Raw genomic sequence first — 27,763 nt, forward strand, 5'->3', positions numbered from 1 at the left:
ATATACATACATACATTAAAGAATTAAATAAAAGTTAAGATGTGGATATGCAATTTTGAGATGCCATATAGAATGGAAAATCATCTTATTTTAGTAGCTGATATATCTTTTCGCCATGCGCCATAATATGAAATGTCGCATGTAGGTGTAGCTTGTAGCAGAAAGTCATAAGGTGAATGGTTTCGAGAGAATCATAAAATAAATAGAATAAATGCTATAGCTACTATTTTTATATTAGAAGGCTGTATTAGTAGTTCGTAAAATTGTACATAATATTATTATTTAAAATATATTTTTATATGATAATAGATATGAATATTAGAATATATTTTATATTCTTAGTTTCTTATATTTTATAAGGTATTTTACTTAACAAACTGCTTATAATCACTTATTAGATAATTTGTATTCGGATTGACCTGAATTGTTTCTTAAAAACTGTATTAAATTTTTCACGTTGGAACTTTTTTAATAAACATGTTTTATAAAAAGATTTTATAAAAAATTGTATACGTATATCGGAAACGTTACCTCGTTAACAATTCTCGCATTTTCAATCATGACATGTTATTTGTTAATACATTAAAATGCACATTAGAAAAAAAAATGTCTGTATAGTAGTTTTATGCATAAAATACAAATGCATTATTTTATCTTATGTAACATGCCACGCGTAATTCTCTCGTATGCACACGACTATTACGCAAATGTATAACATGTACACGCGCGCTTCGTTCGCGATGAACCCTAATCAAGGACATGCGATATTTCACAGACAGAATTTCCTCTAGATCCAACACGGAGATTATCGAGCAATGAATAGATAACCATTGCAGAAAAGTCACGCGAAGTTGAGCATTGTGCTTTGCGAGGATCGTATCGTAAAAGCGTCATCACAATTTTCGCGCCTAACTGTGAATTTCTCGTAATCTGCACATGATCTAATTTCCTTTTTTGATTGTCATAACTCCATAAATGAACATATACTCAACCAAATGAGACCATTTTCACATTATATTCATTGTTATTTACATATTACGTACAAATATTATTAATACAAATTTTTTATTAATTATAAAAGCCTTTTATTTTAATAAGATTTGAATAACAATTTAATTTGTGACTCAAGTTTACATATAGAAATCTTCTTTCTCATTTTCTAATTCTGAATAAGATCACTGCACCAATCAATAAACAAATAAAACATTCATGATGTTGTTACAAATTATAGTGCGTACCTACACATACTTACCCCCCCCCCCACACACACACACACACACACACACATACACAAAATAACAAATTACATAACAGTTGGTTGTTTATTCTTTAAAAATGTCATGTGTCATCTATAAAAAAATAAGAAAAAGTAAATTTTTATTAAAACAGTGAAAAAATACAAAAAGAAATACTAGTTAATGATGCATACTACAAGTAAATAATCAATGTGTACTAAGAGAAAATAAATAGGTACATCTTTCTAATACATGTACGAGAATCATTTGAAAAGTTTTGAGCCTCAACATAAAGATAATATTTCTCGACCAAACCATTCTTGTACTATAATCGTACATATTTTGCAAAATATCTGTGAAAATTGTAGCCATTTTGAATGCTCAGTTGTTGTTTGAGAGTCATTTGTGCCAGTCGATGTCAGTGTTTTCGTTTGATGAAAATCTCTGTCCTCCGAGCCTAACTTTGAGCCTAGGAAACAGGAAAAAGTCGTTGGGAATCAGATCTGATGAATACGGTTAACGATAGTTAATTAATTCAAATCGCAATTCGTAAATTTTTGGCGATCGTCGATATTCCATTTTATCCGATTTTTTCATTTTTACAAAAACACTGACATCGACACAAATGGCACAAATGATTCTCAAACAACAACTGAGCATCCCAAATGGCTACAATTTTCACAGGTATTTTACAAAACATGTACAATTACCCTCGCCAATACCAGAACAATTTTGACGAGTAACGCCATTTTCATATTGAAGTTCAAAACTTTTCAAACGATCCTCGTACATATTTTTGACAGTCAACTAAATAATGATAGATATTATTAAATTTCTATCATAAATACATTCATTAAAATAAAGTGTATGAAGCGAAAAGTGCCTCTTCATAGAAGAGACTCAAGATTCAGCCGAATTGAAAGCGCTTCATTATTTGCTGCATCTTGTAAGTGGTTCTTTCGAGACGTATGCGGCATCGGCAATCTCCATTCGTCAAGATGGAATTTCTCTTGTCGCGCCCTTCTGTAAGTAGAATGCGCGAAGCAAGCGGAAGAAACGAGAGTTTCGAATTGGAATAACCCAGTAACAACCGTCGCGGCATTTTCTAGCTTTTGAGACGCAAGAAAATAACGATACAGCAGTACGCATACAATCATATGGTAAAATATGATAGCCTTCCGTATGAAAGGACTCGGGAGAACATCGTATTAGGAAAGAAATATTAAATGTAAAGTGCAAAAAATGCATTCTCAAGCCCAGTTAGAAACAAACGACAGTCGCAGTCGTCGCAAACAAGTGTGGTAAAGTAATAAAGTATGCGACGAAAGAGTTCGAAAGAAATAAAAATGCAAAATAATGCTCGTATCTACACGATATTGCTCAAGTATATAAAAATTTAGCAAGCTACAAATTTGAGAATTATTTTTTAAGTTTGACCAAAATAATTACGAGTAGTAATCTCAAGCATGAGTAATGCTGGGAAAAGTTTTTTAATATCCTAGCAATCAGTTTGAGCATTCTATATAATTACTTTAATGATGAGTGTCTTCACGAGTTTTACATATTCAAATCTGATTTATTTTCCACGTGATTGATGCAGAATGCGAAGATGAAAAAATGAATTGATGAAAGACATGGAAACGATTGTGTTTTGATAATAAGAGAAAAAAGAATTAAGTATCAGAATTGCTCAGAGAAATTATTATACATACATAATTATTTAATTCCAAAAATATGCAAACATGCAAAAGGAAAAGAAAACGACTTCGAATTATTTTCGCGATTTTTCTAATGACTGAATTTTATTTCAATGTAACAACTAATCAAAAATATTTTTTCACTAAAAAAAACCTTTGAAAAATATATGCAGTGTCCCGAAATTTTTCGTCAAGCGCTCTTGCGTAGATAGAGCGGATTAAACCGACAAATTCTCTACCATTTTGTAACTTTTGCAACAAAATATCAATTACTAAAAATTGCCGAATATTGGTCTTGAATAATTTTTTTCTCAAATATTATCAACTTTACAGAAGAACTGCAACAGAAAAAAATTGTTTATTTTCTTTTCATAGAATTCTAAGAATTTTTTCAGAATTTTTTATCAACTTTTTAGTACCGCATTTTCTTATATATACATACCTATATTGGCAACTATTTTCTTAAATTGATAGTATTTAAATTTAACAAGAAGAACGACTAAGAATTCCACTTTCATATTTAAATAAAGGTGGACCGATTTTGCATTCAAGTTAAGTTTCGACTTTCAACACTCGCGATGCTTGTGAACTTTGTAGTCGCGCATAATGAATGCGCTATAGGAAAAAAATGTCACGAACGTAACATAACCGTGACGAAGACTAATCGCAGACAAAATCGCCTTTATGGAGTTAAGTTTTCGGGATACCTTGTATATTTTCGATTTTGTAACATCTCTCTTTCTCTCTCCCTCCCTCCTCTCTCTCTCTCTCGATATATCTTTAGTTTCTCTATTTCTAAAGAACACTGCAGGATAGTAATACGCCATGTATATAAAAAAGTTGACTTTTTTTCTTTTAGACGGCTGCATATAGATACATCCAACGCACCAATCTAACTAAAAGCCCTAGGTATAAGCGCTTGTGCTACAAATGCATTCTTTCTTTCGTTGTTTTTCTCTAACCCTTTCCTAAGTACTCGACGGATGACAAACGGCACAAATAGAGTGCGAATAAAGACGTGGAATTTAATGCTGCATATGTCAAGAATGTTTTGTATCGCTCAGTATATCTATCTTCCGGGGAACGGATCCATGAAACTTGTGCACAAAGTTACCGAGGAACAATGCGTCACGAGTGAAATTGGTATATCGCATGTTTCCCGTATAATATAGTTGCCGTATAATATGACGCAAACTACACGTTGTCCGTGTAATGTAAGTGATGATGCCATATTCTGAAGTGATCACGATACTTTCCAAAAATTTCGACGGCCGATTACGTACATTCTACTTTGATTAAAATATAGATATTAAGATAAACAAATAACAGCCGCCTACCTTCCAGTTCGACGATCTTGCCGGCTCTCTTCAACGCCTTTACCGCTTCATCGTGTGTGGCTTCTCGTAGATCTTCGCCATTTACCGCCAAAATGGCATCGCCGACGTAAAGTTGCTCAGTAGCGTCCGCTGCCATGCCTTTAAAGATCTTCGAGATGAGGATTGGCATTTTGTTCTCCTTGCCGCCCTTTATCGAAATTCCTAAGCCATTGTTGTCACTTTTGACCACACGGACAATGCGCTTCTGATTGGCCACCGAATCGGGCACATCCGGATCGTTCAAACTGTCTACATTGTTATTGTTGATGTTGCCGTTGTTCAGGGCGTTGTTACCGGTCTCACAACTCTCATCGAGCGAAATACTGAGATAATCGTCTTCCAAAGAAACGAATACGCGATACCACTGACCGCGCACTTGAGTTTCGAGAATGCCCGCACGTCCTGACGCTGAGGATGAGGCACCTGTAGTCGTGGTAGTCGACGAAGAGGATGACGATGTCGCCGCGGTCACCATCGAACTGATGCCCATTACTCCCATGGCCGAAGAAGCTTGGCCGCTACCACACAACTCTACCATTTCGATTTCTTCGCAAGCTGTACGCTGCAACATACCAATAATTGCAAACGTATAACTTTTTTTTTCTTTTTAATTTATTCACTTTAAATATTTAATATGCGCATTAAACTTCATGATTGTTTATTGAGCAAGAGAAAGAGAGATTAAAAAATAAGAAAAACATTTCCTCATAAATATTCAGAAAATCTTTCGATCGTGAAATATAAACAATGAAAATAAAAATAAAATTGGAAATGAATATTTTTATGCGAATATACATACATATCTGCTATTCGTACAAAAGTATAAACAAGAGGCACAGTTTTATGGGAAAGAAGAGATTTAAAAAATCTTAATAACTTTATCTTATGCCTCGTTCGATTTTCAATGAAAAGCTCGAGAAAAATGGCAACATATAAAATGGACGTTATAGTGCATCGCGAATAAATGGCGCCGGTACTCGACGACGTGAATAAATCAATTGTACTATATGCTGGCGAAATTCGTAATTTGAAAATAATTGATAGCGGTCGACAGTGACGTGGTCGAGCTCTCTTTGTTTTCCTCCTACACCATTATTTCCATCAATCCAGTATCGCGCCGTAACAATAGCGTTACCACTGCCCGCGTAAAATGGTATATGGGCGCAACGGAAAGCAAATAATTAGAAGAAAATTGCATGCGCTTACGAAATATATATATTGTATATGTGTGTCTCTATATACCCTATACATACACGATAATATTTGTGTGCGTGTGTGCGCGCGCGCGCGCGCGCGCGCGCGCGTATGTGATAGATTTCAACTAATTCGCTATCTATACTTTGTTTTTAATTAATTCTGAAAGCTTTAATGTGAATCGTGTTCGAGGAGAATGTTTAGTGAGAAATCATTAGTTCACAAAACAAGAAAACTCAGAAATTTTCAAAACAAATAAAATCAGAAATTCATGGTCATAAAGTTCTGTCTCTATCGAATTTTGAGAATCACAAAATAGTATGTTTAACGTTTAATGGAAAAAATATAACATCATTTAGGAATACAATGTTATTATTTTAATGCGGGCAAAGAAATCGATATTATTAGTTATTTAAACAGTTTTCAAATCTGGTAAAAATGAATTTATATATATTTATTATTAGTTTTTTATTTATTATTAATTAATTTATATATATTCATTATCATTTTGTGATATTTGTACAAAGTGTTGAAATAAAATACTTTTACAAACATTTTTTAACAAATAAATTCTTTTAAAACTCTACAGCTACTTAAATATATATATAAGTACTATGCAAAAGTAATGGAATAGCAAGATACCGTAAATGACAATGACCGCGTTTAATACGATAATATGTCGACACGTAGATATGTGGTAAGGTTATAATTGAAGTGTTTGTCTCTGGGAATTAGTCCTGCGTCAGTTCTGTCTTCATATTGCTTATGTGAAAATGCACGGACTGTCTCTAGATACTTCTAAATCATGTTTTAATTAACATTTGACACCTTTTGAGATCATAAATTTATAATATACCAATTGAAATAATTTGTGAATTATACTTCTATGACGCAAAGATTATACAAAAAAATTCTTACTTATCATAAATAAAAATCTTTAACTTTAATTATAAAATAAATACATTCAGGGGCGCGCGTTCTCATATTCTGAAATGTTTAGTTTTGTAATCGTTTATGTTCTTAAATCTTTAAGACTCCATTTCTTCCTAGAATCTTTTTACTTCTTAAGTCTTTGCTACTTTTTATTTACATACAAAGATAAAAATACAGAAACATCAACTATATAAGAATTTCCTTCCTATTGAAATTCTTAAATGGAAGGTTTGAATACTCCTTATATTTTCGATAATAATATTGAATTACAGCCTCTCTCGTTACCATTGACGCAAACTTTGAAAGGCATCGTGTATCACTATGCAGGGTTCCAGTATCATGAACTAAAGATATTTTACAAACTAAAATATTACAGAAAAAAGACAATACTTCCGTATGCTTTATAACTTAATTAAAATAATGTAATATGATTATAATATATAAATAAATTTATATGTAAATCAAGCAATAATATAAAAAGGTATATTATAATTTCAATATCTAAAAATCGATGTAGATGTGTGTTACAAACACTACCCAAGCTCGAGATGTTGGCATAAAATATTAAATGATTGTATAAAAATTTACCGACATCAATTATTATATAGTATATAGTCACATATACTTATGTACAAGATGTCCCGTAAGTTTTGGCCAATCGATTTTGTGTAGACAGAGCGGGCTAAACTGTGAGTCGAAAAGTTTTATCATTTTACAACTTTCGCAATAGTTAATAAGATATTAATTTCTAAAAATTGTCACTTTACAGAAAAACTGCAAAAGGCAAAAATCATTTATTTTCTTCTCATAAAGTTCTGAGAAAAAAGTTCTGTAAAGTTGATAGTATTTGATAGTAAAAAATTATTCAAGATCAATATTTGGCAATTTTTAGTAATTAATATCTTGTTAATTATTGCGAAAATTGCAAAATGGTAAAACTTTTCAACTCTGTTTGATCCGCTCTGTCTAAGCAAAAGCGATTGGCTAAAACTTACGGGACATCCTGAATATATATACTTAGTATATATAACAACTATTTCTTGAATTAAATATTTCTGAAACATCTTAATTTCAAATTGAGTCGCTCGTAAAATAAATTTAAAGTTAAAAAATAATCAAACGCCTTTTTGCACACATAAAGCTACAAAACATTAAATAAATTAGCTACTCTAATGACTTTAGTATTACAATGTTTCTTCAAATTCTTTTCCTCAATTTATTACTCTCAAGATATTTTACTCTAGAATTTATTATTTAATGCTTTACTTAAAATACATAAGATTGGCAAGGAAATAATGGATCATAAATATAAAGCAAGATATAAAGAAACTGTCGACACTTACTAATTACTAAAAATTCCAGCTTTTCTAAATTTTTGTAGGTAACAGATACCGTAATTAATAAAATTGAAATATCTTACATTCTTTTCAAAAATAAATAAAACAAATAGCGATAAAAACAAATTCTATTAAATTTTTCTTTTTTACAAAGTATGCTGCATTTATATCAATTTAATATCGTGACGATAAAACAATAGTATATACAATAGTATATTTTCAAGGTATTTAATAATACTGATAATAATAATAATACTACTCTAATAATACTGATATATCGATAGATAGAGTATATATCATAAGTTATAATTTAAAAGCATTTAATAACAATTATGTTTTTAATTGTTAAGATAGATCTGCATGTAAACACAAGTTTTAAAAACCAATGTAAAACCTCAAAACCCTAAACATTTTACGATCTTGAATATTCAAGGATTTTAATTTTGCTTTTATAAAGAATCTAAAAATATTAAATTTTTATTATGTAGAATCTGAACGTTCAATAAACTCTTGACATGTTTTATGAAATAATTAAGTTGCACTCACGTTATCCTTCCTAAAAGCTCCGTTGACAAAATATTTGGTAATATAACATGTAAATAGGCTTTTAACAGTGCGAATAAAAAAATGTAAAAAAAAACGCAGGGAGCAGTAGGCGGCACGGCGCCATTTTAACAAAATTGATCCACACAAAGTATTAAAATGCGGAAACAGACTCGCTTGGTCGTTTCAGTCGATATACGTACGTGCTGCACGAACGAATGCGACCAACTGTGTGACCATGCGTGTGGAAAGAGCGCGATGGAAAGAGCGTAAAGAGAAAAAGGAAGTAGGATAGAAGGTTTGGAAAACTTCGATTCCATGTCGAGTAATCGGAAAATGCATTACGTGCATGCATTATATCGTGGAAATAAACAAAAATGAAGAACAAAAGTGTCTTTCAGTTGCTCCAATTATTCGAGATATAAAGTAGAAGTTCAAAATTATATTTAAAAAAAATTTCATTATTCGTTTGTTTTCTTTTTAATCCTTGTTTGCATAGAAAGTCCCATTTTTAATATTAAGTAACAATCTACTTCAATTAGTAGAGCTCTGAAAATTTTAACTTTTATATTGCGAATTAACTTCGTAATCTTATTATACTAATCTTAATTTATACTAATCCTCCAGAAGATAAATAAAATTCATTAAATTCATTAATTTTTGTCAATAAAATATTGTACTACCAAAAATAAAATTCTATATTATGTATCATTTCAAGAAAATAGTGGCGCTGCTAGTTTAATATTTAAGCTGGCAGGACCACAAAAAAACAACACAAGGGCAAAAATTAATATCATTGAATTTGTACTAATTTGTATTACTGAAATTAAGTTAATATTTTACATGTATTCTCTTTAAAAGACTTTATTAATATATACTTACAGTCTATGAAGTATTCCACATCAAATCTTTGAAACATCATTTTATTTTTTTTTTAAATTTGTTAACACATTCTACAGATGAAAATATGGGACTCATGTTTCGCGAAAAAATGTGAGATTTTTTGTGCAGCTATTGACGCTTGTAAGTTGCAGAAATTCAAAAAAAACATCGCTCATATGCAAACATTCAAATTATTATATCGTCAAAACCATGTCATATAAAAAAAATGCTAGAGACCGATTTTAAAGATCGTAAACTGTTCTATGAAAGGATTATTTTTAATTTATTATTTTCATATAAATAAATCGTTTTCTATTTGTTTACAATTTTTATGAACATTTTTTATCGTCAACTCATCAATTTAAAAATTTGATTAAAATATCATCATATTTTCATTTCAATTATGAAGTAATCCTGAAAATTTCAAAATGAAATTCGAAATACTCGAATGGATTGTATAGTTAAAAACTTCAAGTTCCATTTTGAAACTGTCAGGGTTATTTCATAATTGAAATGGAAACAAGATATTTTTATAAAATTTTTAAATTAATAAGTTGATGATAAAAAAAGATACATAAAAATTGTAAACAAATGGAAAATGATTTATTTAAATGAAAATGATAAATTAAAAATCCATTCATAGAACAATTTGAGATGTTTAAAATCGGACTTTTAATCTCGGAAAATTTTGCATTTCTTTTTTTATACAAATAGTTTCGACGATATAAACGAGCAACGTATTTTATGAATTTCTGCAACTTACAAGCGTCAATAACTTCACAAAAAAAAAACATTTTTTTCGCAAAACACGTGTCTCATATTTTTATCTGTAGAATACGTTAGCAAATTTAAGAAAACGACGATGTTTCAAAGGTGCCCGATTTGACATGAAATGCTTCATAGATTGTAAGTATGTATTAATAAAATCATTTTAAAGAGAAAACATGTAAAATATTAACTTACTTTCAATGGTACAAATTAGTAGAAATTCAGTTGTGTTAATTTTTACTCTTGTGTTGTTTTTCTTATAATCCTGCTAGTTTAAATATTAAATTAGCAACATCACTGTTTTCTTGAAAGTAACACATAACATAGAATTGATTTTGGCAATACAAAATAGTACAAATTCAATCCTATTGATTTTTGATATTATTTTTCTTTTTTTCTTCTATTTTAAATTGGTCCTACCAGCTTAATATTAAGTTAGCATCGCCACGATTTTTTTTGAAATGGTACACGGTACAAAATTATCATTAATAGTAAAATTTAGTACAAAATGGGTACTAAAAATTTCAATAAATCCGATATGATTCTGCTGATTTCCTGTTAGCTTTATAGAGCTGATCCTCTAATATGTAGTCGTTATACAATAAGCACACACTAAAAATAAATACAAATATTAAGCAATATTTCCATTCAAACACTTTTTCCTTTTTTTTCCTCCCATCTCTTTCATTCGCATTTTCAGTTACATCCCCAATCTAACGCTCTTTTTCTCTATTCTTCTTTTTCTCTTGTTCCCGCACACGCGCACTCAGTCAGTGGCCATAAACTACTAGTATCCGACGCACGCTGAGGTTATTGGTTTTTTCAAAGGGCTTGACAGTGCCGTATACATGCTGCTGTATGATGTACCTACATCTTACACAGATGAATTTTATTCTTCAAAGAAAAATATGTCTGAATTGTTTTAATATTCACGCAAATTTTTATCAACGTGTCTTATGATATAAACGAATATTTCATATAATATAAGAGTCATATTAATACTTTCATCAGTAGCAGCACGAATTAGGCGCTCAATTTGAAATATATAATACTTTTAAACATAGTTTGTATTCTATGTTAATCATATCACTTCTTATATTATTTGCTTTTGCTTTCAAAGAATAAAAAACTAAGATGATTCAATAATATTTTGTGCACCTACAAGAGTAAGTATAAAATATTTTAACTAAATAAAGAAAAGTCTCTACTTAAAGGATGTATGACTATATAAGAAACATGCATATAACAGATTACGTATTAGGTGTTGGAATTAATTCGTAGCGTTTTACAAGTGATGGGAAGTACTTTCATTAATGTATTTTTTAATGCTCATGTGAAATAAATAACATTCTTTCATTAAAAACGCTACGAATTAATTCCAACACCTAATATATAATTTAGGAAACATTTAGAAATTCTACAAAAATATTTAAACAAACATTTCTGTGTTATTATAGCGTGTGCCATATTCAATTTTCATAGAAGTCAATGTAATCTTAACAATACACTACGATGCAGAAAGAAAGTATTTTCAGATTTCATGTTTATGTAAATTTATTCTTTTATCGTGTATCATTTTTAAATATTTTAGTCACACAGGTTCGACAATACTAATTTTGAAAATAATAAAAATTACAAAAATATAACATTTAAACATTAAACGATTTTTTTATATTTTCTATATACTTCCTATCTTCCTATCGTTTATGTGAACGTTATAAAGAGAAAGAACATCTATAAGAAAAACTTAGATACACAGATCAATGCTAAAAACTTTATGTATTATAGATTATAACAAATTTAACAAAATAATATTCTTGTAAAAATATTCATAGAAAATGTTCTAAATTTTATTTTGTTATATAATATTTAACAAGTTACATACTTTTTTAGTAACAAAATCAATATTTGTCGCAAAAAAATTAAATACTTATTTTTTTAAACCTGCAACTAAATAATAAAATATGATAACGACAAATTATATTGTATTATCATGTATAAGAATTTGGAAACCTATAACATAATACATTCATATGTTTTAATATGTGATTTCATTCTGAATTTTTGCAACGTGTTTTTCACTACACCACCATTGTTCTTTTTGGCAAGCATTCGGCACCATCGTCATTGCTATCAACGAACGCAACAGCAAATGAAGAGCCGCGAATGCCGACCGGTTTTACGTGTTCGTCTCCGCTCTAATTCAATTACGCCATCCGGTACAATCTCTCCGTCTACTCGGTGGCGTATTTATAGCCACGTGAATAATTTACATTTTTCCACCATTTGCTCTCTTTCCCTTATTCTCTTTTCCCTTATTCGCCTTTGCGATAGGTGTCATCCACGTAATATCCGTGTGAAATCTGGTCATGATTCACGAATGATTCCACCAAATTGACCTCTACCTGCATCGTCGATTCGTTTTTACCCAATTTCATGTACATCGCATGTTATCAAAGCTATTCTTTTCTATCAGACACATTGTTAATTAGTCGCTCTTCAATATGATACCGATTTTCTGGAGCATTAAAACTTGTATTTTATGCTTAATTTATTTTTCAACTATTATGTCGAACCTGGAACGTAAACATAGATAATCGATATTATACGCAAAATGTTTCATTCAAACAAAATAATAAATAACGATAAAATTAAAACTAATAAGAGTCAGCGGGAATAGATGCATATAGATATTAATTTATGTAAAATACATCAATTTGATAGATGATATCCAGCTTTATTCCAAAATCTTGAACCTTTCCACTCTTTTTGGAGTTGATTATGTATAATTTGCTGATAATGATTTCAAAAAGAGTAGAAACGTTCAAAATTTCGGAATAAAGTTGCACACCATCTATCAAATTGAAGTATTTTACATAAATTAATACCTATGCGCACTTATTTCCGTGCTGACTCTCATTAGCCTTAATTTTATTGTTATTTATTATTTTAAAGTTCGAAAATCCGATTTAAATTATATTTTTTATTATTGTTGTTTCATACAAAGCAATATTTTTTGGTCAATGAACGGAGAAGAGAAATTTTACATGTAAAGCAGTTTTCAGTCTTTTTTATTTATACAAGGTGTTTGGAAATTAGTGACAAGTCTTTCGCATAGGGGCAAAATAGACTGAGAAGACTCTACCATTTTGCAATTTTCGCAATAGTTAACAAAATATTAATTGCTAAAAATTGCCGAAAATTGGTCTTTAATTTTTTACTTAAATACTCTCAACTTTACAGAAAAATTGTAAGAGACAAAAATTATTTTCTTTTCATAGAACTCTACGAATTTTTCCAAAATTTTTTATCAACTTTTTAGCACTGCATTTTCTCATTTTTACCAATATAAGAAAATATTACAAAATTCTGAAAAAATTCTTAGAGTAGTATTCTTCTATGAGAAGAAAATAAACAATTTTCTTCTCTTGCATTTTTTCTGTTAATAGTATTTGAGTAAAAAATTATTAAATACCAATTTTCAACAATTAATTTCTTGTTAAATTACGAAAATTGCAAAATGATAGAGGACTTTCTTCTCAGTTTAGTTCATTCTACCCTTGTGCGAAAGATTATCACTAATTTTCAAACATCCTGTATATTTCAAAAACTTATCAATTGATATAAAAAAAATGTATTATGTAAAAGTTAATTATTTCTATTTAAATAATATTTTTATAAATAATTTTTTCAAAAATTCATATTTTTCAAATTATTTTTAAAATCATCGACGAACATAAATAAAGATTTATTATTAAAACTTTCATATAAAATATTTTTTAATATCTTTAATAGTTTTTGAAACGTAAAAAAAACTGAAAATTGCTTTAGATATAAAGAGTAATCTCAGCCGCAATTAATGTTTTTTTGAATTTTTTTATTTATGAACCTATTCTATAACCTACATATATACAAAGTTAAATTAAAATTTAACATTTAGAGATTATGTTGTTAGATACGAATTTCTAATATTTTAATTTGAAAACATAGAAGCAATTTTTAATCAATATGTTTGAATTTCGCACTGAAATTATAAATTGAAAAAAGTTCTGAATTGTATAGTTAGTATTGCAAAAAGAAAAAGTAGTAGGTATCTTATAAAATTTCGTGTAGAAAACATTATCCGATCAAGGTTATCTCAAAATTTTTTTAATGAAATCATTAATTTCTTTTATATAAATTGATTTATACAGCCATTCTGCATAGAAAAGAATTTAGGTAAGATTGTCAAAAGATCAATAATTTACATATTTCATCAGGATGTTTACTGATATCTTGTAAGAAAATTTCCTGATAATTCTCGGATTTTTTTCTAAGTATTTTTTGTTCAAAATGCAAGATTAGAGAATTTTTTTAATGCAACTTTAAAATAAATTAGAGTGCAAATAACGCAAATAAACTACATATTAAAAATTGATAGAAGAGACAAGGATTCCACGAGACTATATATATCATTTTCTGCAATTGTAGAGCTGCGAAACTTATAGGATAGTGAAGGGGGGGGGGCTTACTACAAAATAGTGTCTGTGAACTACCTTATTCTGCCTAGTATCGTCTTCTATCGTTATTCTGATATTTTTAAAATATAAAAACTCACTCAACTCATAAAGCACATACAAGAATATACATGTATGTACATATGTCATACTTATCTCTTATATTAGTATACACCTTATTTTGAGTACCCTTATTGCACATGTTGGATTATTCGTGTCCTGGATTAATTTTCATTACTTTTACACGTATATATAAATCATTAAATGATTTTTACATATATTTTGACATCTTTAAAAAATATTTGTACAGCTATATATTCATAACAAATTACAGATAAATTGTTATAATTAAATATAGTTAACAAAATGAGAAAAATACATTGTTTCATATGAAAATGTAAAACTCTGAAACAAAAATATTTAAAGAAAAAATAGTTCAATATCTTAAAATTGATATTCTAAATCTAATCTTCTACAGGAAAAAAATAGTTCAAGTGTCAGCTGTTCAAAAAATTTAATTATTGAGTAACCTAAAAATGATGTTTAATATGAATGCCTAAATTGAAGGTATATTGCATTTATATTTTAAATAATGCATTTTATTATTGATATTGTTAAAAAAAACTTATAATTTATTAGGAAAATATTCTTTATAACATTATAGACAACACAATATATAATATTGACAACATTTAACGCAAGGTTGCAAAAAATCGTGTTTATTAAGGACTAATAAATCATTTTAAAATTAAATTCTTTTTTTTTTTTAATAATTCACAAAATATTCCCGCAATACAACCGAGAATTAGTTGAAAATAAAAAAAAATAAATTTTTAGTTACAAAAAATGTACACTCTGTACACACGTGGGGTCATTTGTGACCCAGAGATAAACTTCGGAATTATGCCAGTTAAAGGATACGTACGAAATGAGGCCGGCAACGCATAAAACTTGTTCTCTAGATGTCAAATGTTTTTTAAGAATCGAAAAGAGACCGATATTTGACTAGGTGCTCTTAGTACTTTGAAGAAAAGAAATGCGCAGGAATGACCCAAAGATGTGTATTAAAGATTACCGCCGATTGTTAAAATTTGCGATATCAAGAAAAATGATAAAAAAAGAAGTATTTTCAGAAACAGACAGAATTTAAATTTAAAAATAAAATTTCAAAAATTCCCCGATAAAATTCCATGAAAATCGTGAAAATTCCATGTTTTCCCAATAGTAAACAGCCTGTCCATACTTTATTTTGACAAACTCCTCATGACTTTAAAATATTCGTGATTTTCCAAAAGTGATTTTTAAAGTATTTAGCAACGTAATAAAATCGATTAATATAACTCTATTTATATATAACACAGATGTAACGTATTAGTAATATTATTATATAGAATTACTTTCTTTTAATGTTATAATATATTTTCTTTACATCAAGGTATTTGTTTCATTATTTCGTGTATAAAAATCTTATGGCAAAAGTAAACCTAAAAAAGAATAATCTTCAAATTATAAAACATTTTTGCATTTACATTTAAAAACATTTAACATACCACAAGGTTCTAGAATCTTAGACGATAGTGTAAAATAAATAAATATGTGAATATATTATGCATTATGAATATATTATGTGAATATATTATGTGTATGTATATACATATAGATGTATAACTATTTACCGTTTTACGCGCGTGTATGGGCATATGACTTCCGGTGGGCAATAAGAAGTTCGTCGCCAGGTCTGTTTCTCTCTCTCTCTCTCTCTCTCTCTCTCTCTCTCTCTCTCTCTCTCTCTCTCTCTCTCTCTCTCTTTCTCTTTCTCTCTCTATCTCTCTCTCCCCCTCCCTCGGAAAAGCTTTTACCGCAGCTATCTCTTTTCCCTTTCTTTCTCTATCTATTTATCAATCTCTATTTCCTTCGCTGTCACTCTCTCTTCGTGAGTCCCGATCCTGCGTGACGTCCAGCGTGTCGTTCCTCCGTCGCTCTCACGTGGCTTACGACATGCGTCACTGCCAGTTGGGCTAATACGATCCTCGATCTGCGCACGAGCCAATCACACAACCGCCCGTCGGCTCTCTTTTCAGCAACCTCGACATGTTTTATCGCTTCTTCAGCGATCAGTCCTATCCCGGATCACCCTATCTGTCTTTCCGAGAGATCGATGTGATCGCTTGATCTACTAACAGTTCAATCTATGCATCGAAAACTTAGATAAGCAAGTGTCACCTGTCCGCCAATGCAATATTAACGGAGGAGGAGAAAATAGTAGTCGTCTGTAGGATACTGAATATGGACCAGTCGATTCGTTGTCTCGTCCACAAATGGATATACCTACTCTCGCAGATCAAACACGTTTTACTCTCGATTGTATGCCTGTAGTCTTCTCTCCGTTCACTTTCGCTTGCGAGAGCAAACTCCTTCTATGAGAACATATTGATGATCGTCAAAGTGCTTCCACTTTTGATTAAATGCTCTACCGAACGCGAATGGATTTTCGGAGTAAATTTGTAAATTTCAAAAGATTTTGAAGAAACTTATTTAATTCTAAAATTATCTTTTGATCCTTGATTTTTGGAGTAATTTGCTGATTATCATTTCACAACCTTGGAATGCTCCAGAGATCACTATAAATGATCAGATTAAGTTTGAATTGAGTAGAATAGCTGCAGCTACTATGAAATTTTTTCAACGTCCCAGTTTTGCATTATGGAACACTGTCGAGATTTTGACTTGTCAAAATTGTAGACACTTTTTCTCTTTGCCTCTCTTTAGTTACCAAAATTGGTAAATATTTTTATTAACTTTCAACTTTTTAATCTTGATATGTTTAGTGCTGCTTATGGATAATCGCTCTCTCTCTCTCTCTCTCTCTCTCTCTCTCTCTCTCTCTCTCTCTCTCTCTCTGTCTCTCTCTCAACTCTTTATTATTCCCCCTCCCCACAGTTAGATTTTCAATTATTATTTCAATGTCCTGCAAGTTTTTAAATCTTTCAATTTTAAAATTTTTTAAGTATATTTTCGTGTTCAAGTGTCAGATTTTCAGATATTTATATCATCACGTTGTTACATCGACTTGTGTATGTACTCGAATTACATTTTACATAAATATTGTATGGATAAAACTTGTAATCTGTAATATCGGAATGTATTTAAACTCTCGATTTAAGTTTTTAGTTCGACAAAAATTTCACTTGTTTCTCACAATGATATTATATTGGCACAATCAACTTTTAAAAATGACAGCCGATTCCTCAAGAATTATCATCAATTTTTAGAAATCACGAACAACTTGTCGAGTGATATGTCAAAAATACGCTGCAATTGATTAGACGAAGATGCACGCATCGATCGTACTTGAACGTCTCGGGGCAGGAACACGACGAACCGAATTTCAAAGGACACGTTGCACTACGCGATGCACGATAAATTTCACGCCGCAAATCTACGAAAATTCGCGTTTGAAATTCCAACGTCGTCAAAATTCAAACGATCGACGCGATACGAGACGCACGACGCAGACGACGCTTCGCGAGGAGCGACCATATCGGTAGCGCGAGTCACGTAAAATCACGATATCACCTAACCTCACTCCGCGACAGCACCAAACGTACTGAACTGAGCTTACTGAACTATAAGATACAACGCAGTTCATGCGCCGGAGCTAGCCAACCTGCCCCCACCTCCCTCCCCCCCCCCTCTCTCTCTCTGCCGTACGATCCGTTCCGTAGGTGGTGATGAGGAACGGTGAGAGAAGAGAAGGGCGCCATACGATGACGTCATGTGATCATAAGAGAAATAGCGAGGATAGTTCGATATAGCAGCGCGCAATTTGCACTACTTTGCGCGAAGATGCATTCTACTTTATCGACGTGCGCCATACAAAACAAATATATCGGAGGAGCTGATCATGCGATAACAACTCTCAGAGAACGTGTCTGAAAGATATCCAAAAAACGTTTCGAACAGATCTTCAAGATTTTTTCAAAAGACATTTCTTAAATATTTTTGAAAGATAATATTCTTGAGGCTTCCACGGGTGCTTTCTATATAAAGATTATGCGTTTCGCGGGTTTCTTCCGTGTTCAGATTAGCATTCCAAGAATGGATCTAGATACGGAGGAAACCCACGAAACGCATAATCTTTATATTTTCGAAAGATATCAGAAAATTATTCAAGTTTTGGAACATGTGTAGAAATTTACATTATCGACTGCAAATTTTATTTACTATATAGGTATATTATAATATCGAGTGTATGACATATGGTCAATCTGTGATTATAATATATGACCTATAAAAATATTGAATATCAATTAATTTGGCATTCTAATATTTTGTATTTTATTGTACTGTTACTATACTGGATCTGGACACGGAAAAAACCCGCGAAACGCATAATCTTTATATTTTCGAAAGATATCAGAAAATTATTCAAATTTTGGAACATGTATAGTAATTTATATTATCGACTGCAAATTTTATTTATTATATAGATATATTATAATATCGAGTGCATGACATGTAATCAATCTGTAATTATAATACGTAATAAAAAAATATTAAATATCAATTAATGTGGCATTCTAATATTTTGTATTATATTATACCGTTTTACAACTACACAATTATGCGCGAAGCTGTCCGGAAACGCGTTGAAGAAGAATACGAAGTAGTGATGCCGATTCTTGGATCGATGCATCGAGAATCGATTTTTTTTTGCTCTTAAAAAAGCGATTTTTAATCGATTTTTTTATTTCTCGATTCTTTCAGAATCGATTCAATTTTTCAGAGAATCGTATCGACAATTCTCAATTTTCACAAATCGTTAATTTGTAAAAATTGAGGATGCTTTATACCCATGCAGCGCAATAATGTAACGCGGAACGAGAGCAGAATCAAGCGTCCCGCACTAACTGCAATTGCAGTAAGATGTAGCAGTAAGCAAATCGGTCAATCACAATAGAGTAATTTTACGTTTCTATTGTGATTAGCTAATGCGATTACTGCTACGTCTTACTGCCTTATGTTTTTGTAAGCCATGGGCTTTATATTAGAGAGCCTCACAGAGAGAGAGTGTTACAAATTGTATCACGTGATCCATCTGTTCTGATTGGACATGGGCATCAAAGCTCCATAGGCATGGAAGAAATTGGAGAAACTGGTCACGTGATGCCCTGATTGGACATGGGCATTTACGTAATACAATTTGCTACTCTCTTCCTACGAAGAGAGGAGAGAAAGAGAGGCTCTCTACTTTATGCTTAAGTCCATTAAAAATATATGTAAGTTGATGTTAATACGTAAGTATAGTGCAACGCATTCGCTGAGTCATAGTATCACGTAGTAGTAAATCGGTCCGATTTATTGAAAATAAGAAAATATAGTATTAAAAAGTCGATAAAAAATTCTGAAAAAATTCTTAGAACTCTATGAGAAGAAAATAAATGATTTTTGTCTTTTGCAGTTTTTCTATAAAGTTGATAGTATTTTAGTAAAAAAAAATTAATGTCGATAAGTCGGGCAGTTATTATAACCCAGCGAATTAATGCACTGCACCGTACACGACCAAATACAATGTAATAATAATTATAAGAAACCTCGTCTATATATTAGGAGTACAAATTAGTTCGGTTCATTTTTTTGTATTCAAAAATGCATTTATTTCAAAACAAAATGAATGAACAGATTAATTAAAGTATTGTTCATCGCTGGCTACTACTTTTCCCCATCTCTCAGGCAATTTTCGAATTCCATCTCGAAAAAATGACTCGTCTTTGGAGGCGATCCAATTTTGGAGCTAATTTTCGATTTCTGCGAAAGAAGTGAACCGATGACTTGCCAAATCGTGCTGCATCCTTCGGAACAAATAATCAGAAGGAGCAATGTCCGGAGAATACGGCGAGTGCGATAAAACATCCCATTTGAGCGTTTCCAAATATTTTTTTACAACTTTAGCGACATGAGGCCGAGCATTGTCATAAAGAAAAATAACTTTATCATGTCTTTGCTCGTATTCCGGCCGTTTTTCTCGCAATGCACGGCTCAAACGAATCAATTGTAGCCGATATCGATAATGAAATCGCCAGGTTTCAGCAACTCATAATAAACAACACTCTTTTGGTCCCACCAGATATAAAGCATGATCTTCAAACCATGAATGTTCGGCTTTGATGTTGATGTTGAGGTCGATGGCAACGATTGACCGAGCTTAGCGTAGTATTTTTTCTTCTTGGGGTTGTCGTAGAATATCCACTTCTCATCTCCAGTCACAATCCGATGCAAAAAACCTTTTCTTTGTTGTCTTTGAATCAGCTGTTCGCAAGTAAAAAATCGCCTTCAACGTCTCTCGGTTTCAGTTCATAAGGCATCCAATTTCCTTGTTTTTCAATTATTCCCATGGCTCTCAATCGTGCAGAAACGGCTTGTTGAATTACTCCCAATGATTCTGCAAGCTCCTCTTGCGTTTGACTCTAATCTTCTTCGAGTAATGCCTCTAATTCTTTGTCTTCGAATTTTTTTAGCTGTCCAGAGCAAGGCTTGTCTTCAACGCTGAAATCTCCATCCTTGAAACGTCGAAACCATTCCCTACATGATTTATCAGTTGGAGCAGTATCACATAAACTTCGACAAGCATTCGATAGGCTTCAGCTACACTTTTCTTCCAATTAAAGCAAAAAATTAGAACCTCCCAAATGCTGCTTGGTTAATACAAAATTCGACATTTCAAACACAGTAAAAATCAAGGTTTTTGTATGAAACTCAAAGCGATATAAACTAAATATTATTAGCAGATGTCTAACCTCTCTGAAAACGCCAAAATCAGTTGTCACTATGAACCATTCACAACAGCCGGAGCCAGCTTTTGGAAAATTAACCGAACTAATTTGTACTCCCAATAATATAAATATTGTTATTTATAATATAGATATCATAATTTTGATAATTAATATGTTGGTACATATGTATGTCCTAAGGCGAGAGTAGGGAGAATTTCCATTCTTGCCTTAAAATGTACACATGTACGTTCAGAGCTCATATATAAATCACGCGCATAATGCATAGCGAACAAGCATTTAGACAAGGACAGACAGACGTTGCAAACACTTTTGATCACTTATGGCTCTTCCAGTATATGTATGTTCTAAAGCCCATGGCATATACAAAAACCGAAAAACATAATCAATAAACAAATCGCCCAATCACGGTAGAGACCGTAAGGCCAGTAGCTAATCCAATCTTACGATTTCTTTACTGATCTTACGGTTTTATGTTTTTGTATGTGCCATGGGCTTAAGGATCTGAGCACAAGAATTGTCGTAACATTTACTTAGATTGTAGACTTAAATTGTAGACGTAAATAACGCACAAGCTTTCACGTATGATGTACAACTTATTGCCGTCTCTAAGAGACGGCAATAAATCATACGTCATACACTAAATCTTGTGCGTTACGTCTTAAGTCTCTAAAGTGTTACGACAATTCTTGTGCTCATATCCTAAGATCGGAACACGCCTAGAGTTTACAATCAGATTAACCTAAAGTCACTAGATTGACAAAATATCGTAATGGTATCCAATTTTTTAAGTATTTTATGTCATATTGAAAAGTAAATGTTTTTTTTAAATAAAATTTTCAAAATTCCTTATTAAAATAATAAAGAATTTTCGAAAACCTGAGCTCTTACAATAATAAAATTATTAAAATAATTTTTTAATTAAGGGAAAAATTAAGGAAAATTTTAAGATAGAGAAAAGGAAAAAGGAAAATTTATTCAGAATTTTCGTTTTCTATCTCGTCCTCTCTCTCATTCTCTCTGTTGTCTTCACTTTCATCTTTTCTGTCGTTCATTAATTTTCTATTTTTGCGCGTGGTCGCGTTCTGCTCCTATATCTTTCTTTCGCCGTACGGAGAGCTTCTTTCATTCCATTTTGGAATTCGGAGCGATTTGGCTTATTGAAATGGCGATTTCTGCATATGCCTTCTGAAAGAGAAAGACAAGATTGTTAAAATATAATGATAATGTTACCAAAAATTAAGTTCAAATAGAAAATAGAAAGAGATTTTATCATAAATTGCTTGTATAATTCGAGTATTATACAACGGTATAACGGTATCGCTGTTCTTCATTATTCTTATTGCGTCCCCATCAAGTGAAATTTTTTAATATCGAATTGTCTTTCTTTAAAACACAAGTTTATCGTTTCCTTTAAAATAAATCCGCCGTAGGCAAAATAGTGTTATCTAAACAAAAAATGAGTATTTATTATTAGGATGCTTATAAATCGTACGATATATTTTTTAAGTCTGTTGGCTACAGGATAGACAGATCCGAGAACATTTCTTTTTTACCTAATAAACAGGCTTGAAAATTTTATGTTACGATAAAACAGACAAATGTAAATTAACTAAAAAATACATTTTCATTTGTCGTACAACATATTTTTTAAGTGTATTGATTGACTGCAGGATAGAAAAATGATCAGCTCTTTGGAATTTATTCATCCTGCAGCCACTTATACACTTGAAAATTTTGTCATGGGGCAAGTAAAAACGTATTCTAATGCCTATGCACTTCTAATGTACTACGCGCTTAAAACAACGTTTCAACTTTTTTGCTTTTTTAATTTTTTCTGTTACATTTATTTAGAATATTTTTTCAAATTGGTTTTTGAAATCCAAATTTCTGTGCTGATCTTGTTTCTAATACATTGTCAGACTTATTATCAGATTATGTTGCTGTGATATTTCTTCAATTTACTTTTTTGATAATTTATCAGAATTATTAATGAAGCAAATGTCTTTTCCCTCTAACAATCGCGTGAGTAGTATTACGCGCTTAAAATGTTTCAACTTTTTGCTTTTTTAATTTTTTCCTTTGCATTTATTCAGAGCATTTTTTCTAATTGGTTTCTGAAATTCATATTTCTGTTGATCTTGTTTTTAATGTATTGTATCATTCATAATTTTTTCCGTAACCGAAAAATGTGATACAGACAAGTTAGCCAATAATCCCAAAAAACTTCTTATTTTCATAACTGGCTCAAAAACATACACTCCGCATAAAGTTAGTTTTAAGACGAGCAAATTAGCTTTTCTCCCAAACAAGAGAAAGAAATAATCAATAAAAAGAAAAAGAAAAGAATAGCTTATCAAAAGAGAGAACGAGAGAGACAGAATACGTAGCAAGATAATTAATATTTGTATTTAATTTATTTATATTTAATTTATTAATTTAATTTAGATTTATTTTTTCAAAATCTGGAGACACGTAGTGTCTCGGCGCTAAGCCAAACGCAGCGACATTACCGTGCCTCCTTTACAAAAAAAAAATTAATTCATATTAATTATTTTAGGTAATTACATTATTATTATGGAAGAACAAGTACATTATACATGCATTAATTCGTACAAGTTATACTGTATCACATCGAATTGCTATTCCGTCCATTTAATGATGTCATGTACGATGATTTTGATAATGATCAAGATTTTGACAGACATATTATTATAATTAGACATAAATCTTCTCTTGTAAATGAAAATGAGGGGAAAGCATAGAGGAAAGCAATTATTTGCAAGTCATTGATACATAGTTTTGCATCGAATCTTAATGTGCATTATGTTTCCTAAAAGGATATGAAATACATTTGATATAAAATACCTTTGTTTGCAGTTGTGCGGAAGATAAATCATTCATGAGATAGACATTATGAAATCTGTTTATCAAAATTTCTCCATAGTGTCAAAGTAAAAGATATTAAGTCATACATTTCCAGTAATTGAGAATTAAAATGGACTGAAAGAGTGTCCTTCAGATTTACTTTAATTAATCTATGTCTTAAAGAAAGTTTCGTCAATTCAATATTAAAAAATTTCACTTGGTAGTATTGTATCTATGACTAGTCATATGCACCTTTTATTTCAAGTATTATTGATATTAGAAACTGATATCTGAATGTTTATTTGTCTCAGCATATATAAGTCACTTAGTACATCAAGTATTGTCGCGATACAAATGTCATATTCACGTATAATTACGCACTCACGTAAAATATCTGTGTATTGATATACTTTAGCCGATCCCGACAACGCCTGAGGACTATCGTCCTGAATCGTACCGTGACACCGCCTGAGAGTTGTTACCCTGAGTCACTAGATCGGTGCGGAGACACGCAACGAATGTCTGAGGCCGTCGCCATAATATTGCGTTTAATTCGAGAGAATCTCTAAGACTATGAAGAGAACAGTAGTTCACCATGGCACGGTCAAAACTCGAATGCCAGGAAATCATTCCTTCCCGATTACCACATGTCGTCGTCGAAATCGCCCGAAATCGTCTCCTTTCCGCTGATCCGTGGATAAAAAAAAAGGCCGCATATCGATGTCGCCGAGATGTCGCGTGTATTATCTCCGCGCGGATAAACCGGAAAGAAAGGTGTCGGATCGTGACTCGAGATCAAGAACACCGAAAGTATCTTTGTTTTATGCCTGCTTCTGAACTTATACCGTACTCTTTTGATGTCTTAAGATTCGTCCGCTTAGCGCTTAATTTTGTCGTGCACGACCGTTTGAGCTCATATACGGAACATACTTCCCCCATTGAGAGAGTAATGATCAACTTTGATTGCGCATAAACAATGTTTGTGTGTGTTCGATTTGTACGCATAAATGAGGTTTGTAGTTGTTCGACTTATAATTAAATTAATCTTGTATACTAGTTGTGTGAATGTATCGCTTATGGTTACTCCATTGATAGTGGACAGAGACTCGTCACAGGTCTCGTGATTTCTCTGGATGCTGTCATGATGGAAACTGTTCGTGTATTACTCCATCATTGTCTGGATATAGTTTTATGATTCGACCTAAAATCCATTGTGTGCAGGGTAGACGTTTGTTCTTTATTAATACGGTCTCGATATTAAACTGCGGACCGTTCTTGGTCCACTTGTGACGTACTTAGAGCTCGTTCAGGTATTCTAGGTACCAACGTACTCAGAAATCTTATCTCACCTTAGATATGTGTTACCAGGTGGACAAACGGTTGGCTGGAACACATGTCAGATCACCCTCGGGGAGGACCGTTAGTGGTCTGCCAATTAAGCAATGTGGGGGAATTAATACTAACAGATCGTTAGGATCCGAAGAAAGCGCGGTAATCGGTCTAGAATTCAAAATCCCCTCGACTTCGGTAGTAAATGTGCATAATTCTTCATACGTAAACAATGAATCTCCTATTTCGCGTCGGAAGTAGTGTTTAAAAAGCTTGACGGTAGATTTCCATAATCCACCAAAATGTGGAGCTACTGGCGATATAAATGCCACGTTATACGATGTTCGCTTGTAAACCTATTTGTACGTTCTTTATGAGCTTCAAAATTAAGAAGGACGTATAATTCCTTTAATTGGTTGTTAGCTCCCACGAAGTTGGTACCGTTATCAGAATATATATGCTCTGGTATATAACCCTCTTCTCGCGGTAAAACGTCGTAGTGCAGCTAGAAAGTCGGATGACAAATCGCATACGACTTCCAGGTGTACGGCTTTTATGGATAAACATATTAGGTGTACAAATAAGTTTCCGCTATTTTTCATCAAAAAAATTAAGCATTTATTGAGAGAGAACGATACATAATGTTTTATTGATGTAAGTCAAAATGTAAGTGCAAGTTCTTTTTGCGTTTGGCACGAATCTTCATTCAATAATGCTTCCAATTTCGCGTCTTCATACACTTTCGGCCTTCCGCTACGTTCTTTGTCTTCGACGTCAAATTCACCGTTCTTAAATTTTTGAAAACATTCACGACAACTTCTTTCACTTAAGGCAGCCTCACCATATGCTTCTACAAGCAATCGATGAACCTCAGCTGCAGATTTCTTCAAATTAAAGAAATAAACCAAAAGTTCCCGCAAATGACGCTTATTCGGCTCAAAACTCGGCATTTTCGCACAAAAAAAAATATATGATGCTGATACAAAATCGCTAGTATTTCAAGGTTATGTTGTTGATGTCCAACCTTACGATATAATGTTTTACATCAGACAATTTTAACCATAGCTTGCTAGTGGCGTCTTTTGTCAAACGGCGGAAACTTATTTGTTATCTAATACAAACACGCATATATAAACCTTAACACGCGTCCTGTTACGGAATTTCCGTTCTTTAATGAAAAACGGCCCGCAAAAATCTACGCCGGTATTGATGAAGGGAATCTTGCGCGCTTCGCGCACATGAACCGAAGATAGATTTCATTTTGGATTCGTATTAGCGTTAAATCTAAGACAACGCATTTGCAAACGATTTTCCGCACATGATTCCTGTCGTCGAGAAACCAGAATCTCTGACGTAAAATAGCTAGTATGGTTTGAATACTCGCGTGGTAGTTTGCCTTATGTAATTCACGAATGATATTATCGGTCAAATGATTACGGCTTGGTAGTAGGATCGGGTGTTTCCGAGTAAATGTCAATTTCGAACCTTGAAGACGACCTCCGACCCTTATTAAGCTGTTTTTATCTAAGAATAGATTCGCAATTTTACTTTTATCCGTGTGTTTTCTAGTTTTAAGACTTTCGATTTTCTTGTGAAATTGAGTTGCTTGTAAAATCTTCAAAATCCTTATTTCTTCAATAATTTCTTCCGCACATAATGTTCCGCTATATATGTTAGCGGGACAGAATCGAAGGCAATATGCGATGATTCTACATAATTTGTCATAGGAAGAATATTTATTTAAAATTTCGAGGTTATCCGATACTGTCATCAAGCACGTATTCTTTTTTAGTTCGGGGATTTCGCATATCTGTACGATCACGTTGAGCCAATCATTCTCATCTTTGATTAGCCAGGATGGGCCTATAAACCATGTCGAATCTCTATAACCCGATTTGCTACGTTTTAAGACGCTGCGGCTCAGTTTTAACCAGTGTAGCACTATGGTTGAGTCACACCAGAAGATCATCTTGCTAGGAATTAGATTTAGTGGTAACCTCGTGATGTAACTGTGCTAGCAAAAGTGCTCCACAAAGCTCGAGTCGTGGTACAGTCACAGTCTTTAATAGCACAACTCGCGATTTAGCGCATAATAAATTGGACATTACGTTACCTTGATTCCTCTTCGAGGGTACGTAAATGCACGCGCTGTAACCTATATTGCTAGCATCGCAAAATCCATGTAACTGTATACCGCAATGATTTGTTATCAGTAATTTACGACGAAAAGAAACTCGATCACCTTCCACTGTCGTGTAAATTCAGCCATTCGTCGTATATATTTTGCGGAACGGATTCATCCCATCGAACTCCG

The 27,763-nt window shown here is 32.0% G+C and overlaps 1 protein-coding gene, 1 long non-coding RNA gene and 1 pseudogene across 2 annotated transcripts in view; 1 reads left to right on the top strand and 2 right to left on the bottom strand.

Moving 5' to 3' along the window:
* The window catches only part of Syn1 (Syntrophin-like 1), a 279,016-nt gene extending 260,904 nt beyond the window's left edge, over positions 1-18,112 (bottom strand). The window contains exons 1-2 of the mRNA XM_087415086.1: positions 16,138-18,112; positions 4,270-4,870 (exon numbers count right to left, since the gene is read on the bottom strand). Coding sequence (XP_087271212.1) covers positions 4,270-4,870; positions 16,138-16,161 — 625 coding nt within the window. The 5' untranslated portion in view covers positions 16,162-18,112. The remainder of the gene's footprint in view (positions 1-4,269; positions 4,871-16,137) is intronic.
* On the top strand, positions 10,650-15,291 carry LOC147906983 (uncharacterized). The gene is made up of 2 exons (XR_015547942.1): positions 10,650-11,226; positions 11,367-15,291. It is a non-coding gene; the product is annotated as an uncharacterized LOC147906983 (long non-coding RNA).
* Positions 18,113-22,258: 4,146 nt separating the features above from the next.
* LOC147906984 (uncharacterized) lies at positions 22,259-27,418 on the bottom strand (annotated as a pseudogene).
* Positions 27,419-27,763: the final 345 nt, after the last annotated feature.

Source organism: Acromyrmex echinatior, chromosome 17 (genome assembly GCF_024713525.1).
Source record: "Acromyrmex echinatior isolate Ae372 chromosome 17, ASM2471352v2, whole genome shotgun sequence".
Taxonomy (NCBI): Eukaryota; Metazoa; Arthropoda; class Insecta; order Hymenoptera; family Formicidae; genus Acromyrmex; species Acromyrmex echinatior.